We start from the raw sequence: 5,269 nt of genomic DNA, 5'->3' as shown, positions 1-5,269 counted from the left end.
TTCCCTCCCCAGTACCATAAAGTGAATGTATAAAAGCTTTAGATAACCCTGAGTAACAAAAATAGAAGCTTACTGTAAAGTGACAGTCAGCATCTTACTGCACTGTGGGATAGGGCAGTGACAGAGCAGAAAGGGCTTATCTGAGGAACAGACCACTGGCTACCATTTGTAGCTGGAAATGGGCACACTGTCACCTAAGAGTTCCCAAAGTTTGGGACTCTGCTGAAGAGCCTGTCCTAGGAGCTTTCAGGAGAAGCTTCCAACCCTTGTCTGGAACAGCTGTCACATAGGACTACATATTGCAGATCCCTGCTCAGAAGGACAATTGCATTGCAAAAAAAAAAAAAAAAAAAAAAGAGAAATCACTAGTCACCTGGAAAACTTATCTCCTAAGGATTAGCTGAAGGTCTACTCACACTCAAAAGGAACCACACCCAAGAAGTTCGCTGCCATATTGGCAGCTCTGACTAGGACTTAGAGGTCACTTCTTAAAAAAGCCACCACAACAATAACACATTTGCATAGAGAGACAGAGAGAAAGCTCTTACTTGACTACCTTGCCATTTATGATTTTGGAAGCAAAGTATTATTTTTCCCATAGGCTCAGATTTATACGGCATGTATGCTAATAAGTTAGCCCTTAAGCTCTTAAAGCATTTCCCCCAAACGCTTGTCTAGAAGTCCACATCCATCTTAGTAGCTCTGAGGAGCTTAATTTTACATGAAATACAGTTTATGCAATTCTCTGAGGCCAAAGCTATGTGTATTTTACTCCCACACAGGCAATCTCAATTCTGTACAAACAACAAAAAGCAAAGGAAAAGTTCAGTCAGTAAGGGTTCAATAGGCAGAGCACTTGTGGTTAAGTCCCAAAGGAGAGCATTTCCAATTGTTTCATAAATTTAGTTTTGGAAGTGAAAGGGGAAGGGCTTTTACTTGACATGTTCACCATAATGAAAAATGTAAATACAAATCAGTTTAAATGGGAAACTGTTCTTTAAGCTCTAGGCAGGGCTTACAAATTACTTTTCAGAGTCATGGCTCAGCCTGGCCAAATTAAGTTTCAGGGAGGAGAGGGGAAGTTTGCCACTAGAAAAGCAAGAGTAATTTTGAAGTAGTTCTTCAGGTCATAGTAATTCACAACCGAAGGGAAAAATAATGATTGCAAGCTGCCAATGATTTAAGATGAAAAGACCTTATTTTAATACCCCCATCTTACACTCCCTTCCAAGAACCAGAATCAGAGTCAAGAAAGCAGCTCCAACACCTACCCGCACATAGCGTAGAGTATTGGCAAGACCCATGCAAAACTTACATGGTAACTTACATGGTGGTGGGGACAAGCCATTTCGATTTAAAGTGCCCCCCATTAATACAAAGTTCATCTCCTCAGCAGAACATTGAAAGACTTCAACATATCTGTCCTTCATAGTCTTCTTATGACACTTCTGTGCAGCCAGAAAAGCTCGGTCTGCAGATTTCATCTGAATAAAAGCATCTCCCGATGGACGTCCCTACAAACAAGACAGACAAAAAGAAATGTTTCTGGAGCTCCCATGAAGTAGCAGCATGAGTTGTGTTGTTAAAAGCAGTCTCTTCAGCCATAAATATACTCATCTTCAAAGTCAAGTACAGTCAGTCATCCCTAGCACCCATCAGCATGTTTAAACTCTCCTCTCTAAAGTTTCCCCCATATTGCTGGGGAATCCTAGTCTGCCCACTGCATCATATGGGTGTTCTTCCAACTTGTGCTAACTTGATTGTATTTATTTACCTGTTTCCATTAAGCTACATTGTAACTTGAGCCATGTTACTTCTATGTTTAAAAAAAAAAAAGGACACCTATGGGAGAGACTGCAATTCAGGGGTACTTTGCTAAGAGAAGTATTTAGTAAGAATGCAGAATTGGAAGATCTAATCCACATTTATTATTCATCATTTTTAAAATTCAAGGATAAATACAGTCAAGTGCCAAATCTTAAGTGATTTTTTTTTTAAATTTTATTTTGTTAAGGCCAATATGGGCTGGGATATTTTAGAATGGTACTAGCCTAATGCTTGGTATGAGCTTGTAGAGAAAAAAATGACATCCTTATATACAGCTATAAATGAGTGGGATATGAAACTGTGAGGACTCATTTTAGCCACATGCAGCTGCTGACTTAAGTAGCCAAAACTAGACGTAGACATCTGAAGCCAGCTCTAACTTAAGTTCTGGGCCAGTTCTTCTAGTTTCAGAGGGAAGAACAAATTTATCACCATCCTTTACACAGTTTTTCATGATTAGAGGGAATGGTGGGAGTAGGAAGAACATGCAGAAAGATAAAAAATCTAGTAGTCAGGCAGAAGCAGTATCTGGAAAAAAAAAAATCTGACAGCTTTGGGCAGGGGTGGCAGACAGCCCTCAGGACTATATACAGACACCAATTTCTTCCTGCAGGTTCTTTCATTACTGCTGGCAAGGCCTGATACTACTGTAAACAATTACTTGTGCTTTAACATCTGTATCTTTTCTTAGCCTCTCCCAGCCCTGCACATTCCTTATAGTTTTTCAGCCTAGGTCAAGTCCTCTCAGACACAGGAATCTCTTTAGATAGAGAGGTACTGGAATAACTATAGTCCCTTCTCCCTCCCCATGCTCCCGAAACACAGAAGCCCTACTCCAGGACAAGGAAGTATTTTCTAGTTTCAGCTTAGGCTGAGAGTCAAACAGAACAATTTTAGAAGAACCATTTTTATACCATAATCATCAGTGTAATCAGTACAACCACTCAGGGTATCTCCATAGAGCTAGAGGTGCTGCCGTCTCCTCCTCCTAAAGTCACAAGACTATGCAGATAAAGTTGATCACAACAATGCACAATCCTTTGTCTAAAAAGTTTTGGTAGAAACTGCTTCCAGAAAACAATGGCAAAGATGTGACTGTTTATACATGTCAATGAGCTGTTAATCTTGGTGCTTAGCTGTGACTGTTTTAAGAAAGCCACCACACAGTTCAGGAAACCCGAAACTTCAGCTGCTGACTTATGCCATAGGAAATCCTGTCTCTAAAAGGCCGCAGTCACATTTGTCCTCAAATATACCTGAGGCACATTGTTCAGCCAGGCAGGGGCAAACCACTCCTTTGAGAGCTAACATAGCCCACACTTTTGTTTTGAAGATATTCCTCCCCTGGTACAAGAGGAATTATGCATGCTGTTTGCAGGACTCTTCAGTCCAAGCCTCCTACAGTGCAGGATCACAGCTGCTGCTCTGGGAGCACCAACCCCTCCAAGACTGTGGCTTAGCTTTAGACACATGGGTCTCAGTAACAGAAACCACTCTACAGCAAATGCAGCAGCAGGGTTCAAATAAGCCAACCCATCTATTGCCAGTGCACTTTTTGAGAGGAGAGCTGGAGGCCAATGCCATTAGTGCCAATCCCAAAGGCGCTTCCCTGTTGATAACATCAGAAGGACCATGTCCACATATACAGGCAGTTGGCACAGACTGGCTAGAAACATTGCGCCTACCAACCTGGTGATTTAGTACCATGTGAACTCCATGGGTCCGAATATCTGTCGAAAACTCTCCCAAGAACTCCAGGATGTCCTCTATAGTAGCAGCATAGGGAAGACCACGCAAACGTATACAGTCTCTGACATTAGTGGGAGGCACAAATTGTTGAGGTAATACTGGAAGAATAGGAGGTGTCGGGAGAGGAATGAGAGGCGTGGAAGAGTACCTGTTCAGCACCTGTGCAAAAGAGAAAAACGGAGAGGTTACAGAAAGCCTCCTTACTCATTCTTCAACTCAGAGTAACTGAATGTAACACCAATGCCATAGCTTTCTCTCTGGGCAATATTTTAAGAAACAAGTGAGCTAGATTCTGGGCTTAAACCACAGCAGCAGTGCTTAGAATTCAGATGTTTTAAAATAAATCTTTGGATCATTCTTTATTGATAAACATAATTTTGTTTTGGAGAATTTACTTGAACTGTTACGCAACTCTCAGAAGACCTCTTCGAACATGAAACCTGTATTTCTACAGCATTTTTATTGGGAAAATATCCCAAAGCATTCTACCATCTACAGAGCCATGGTTACACTTCTACCCAAAAATATCTCCTCTGCAAAACTTTAGGAGAGTCTGGGAACTAGAAGCATGTTTCACTACCAAACAGCCCTGACTTGAGATGCAATAGTCCATCAAGTAACACAGGTGGTGTTACTGAGTCACAGTATCTGTAACAGAGTCATGCTTTGTGACTTCTTGTTACTAATTTTAACAGCAAGAACCCTGCCTGGTCAAGAGTTCACTGAATGTTCAATGACTACCATTTAACTTCCTCTGAGCAAGACTAAGATTCATTTACATTTATACAGGTATCAGAAGGTTTTGCTAAACAAAGCAACTTATGAGAACACTTGAGAAAAATACAATGACAAGAGTGAGTGTCATTGACAAGAGGCAACTATGCCTTCTCATCGTTAGTGTCACCTTCAAACAAGGCACTGAAATCTCTACATACTTGGGGGATCAGAGCTGCGCCATTGCTTGGTTCCAATGACATGGTTATTGGTTGGCCATAATTTGCATCATAGACAAGACCTTTTAGAATCATGTTTAGACTTCAACTGAAGCTCTACAAATCTTTGGAGACAGACATACACAATCCTCTCAGCCTCACTTCCTTTCCCTGACAGCATAACTGCAATTAATGGTCCATCGAGCCATGTTAATGCAAGAGAGGGGCACTCTTCAGGCCCAGTTTAACAAAGTCCTACCACCCGCTGCTAGGTAGCCAGTTCTGGCAGAAGATGGCTGACACCTGCCCTTAAAGGCAATTCACAAGCCTCTTCAGATACATTGCTCTGAAGAGGACAACTACATCAAAAGGCTCTGTTTTTCTGTGCCAGTGACTAAACATAAGTCTTTTAGATAAAGATTTGTTGCTAACGCTCCTCCTGAATAGACCATCATTGCACTTAGACAAATTCACTATCTGTAGTGAAAAAAAGCACTAGAAAAGAAAGCACCAGACCCACATAAACTTTCTGTAACTGTTGTTTGCAAGGCTATTGGAAGCCAAAACCCCAAAGGTTTGTATATATGATTGAGAACATCCATATGCCATAAGATCTTACATTTAGAGAGAGCAAAGCCTCATGGAAATTCAGACAGTACTCTTTCCAGCAACAGTCAAGAGTGAGAGAAGAGAAAAGAAGCTTTCAAGTCATGACCACACAGTATTTTCTTCCACTACCGTATGCCAATGTGGACTACAAG

General features: G+C 41.2%; 1 protein-coding gene across 1 annotated transcript in view; it reads right to left on the bottom strand.

Annotated features, from left to right (window-relative positions):
* The window catches only part of ESRP1 (epithelial splicing regulatory protein 1), a 22,437-nt gene that overhangs the window by 807 nt on the left and 16,361 nt on the right, over positions 1-5,269 (bottom strand). The window contains exons 11-12 of the mRNA XM_009577085.1: positions 3,517-3,739; positions 1,316-1,514 (exon numbers count right to left, since the gene is read on the bottom strand). Coding sequence (XP_009575380.1) covers positions 1,316-1,514; positions 3,517-3,739 — 422 coding nt within the window. The remainder of the gene's footprint in view (positions 1-1,315; positions 1,515-3,516; positions 3,740-5,269) is intronic.

This window comes from Fulmarus glacialis, unplaced genomic scaffold, assembly GCF_000690835.1.
Source record: "Fulmarus glacialis isolate BGI_N327 unplaced genomic scaffold, ASM69083v1 scaffold19394, whole genome shotgun sequence".
Lineage (NCBI taxonomy): Eukaryota > Metazoa > Chordata > Aves > Procellariiformes > Procellariidae > Fulmarus > Fulmarus glacialis.
Note: the sequence above shows the minus strand (reverse complement) of the source record. Positions and strands in the feature narration are given on the sequence as shown.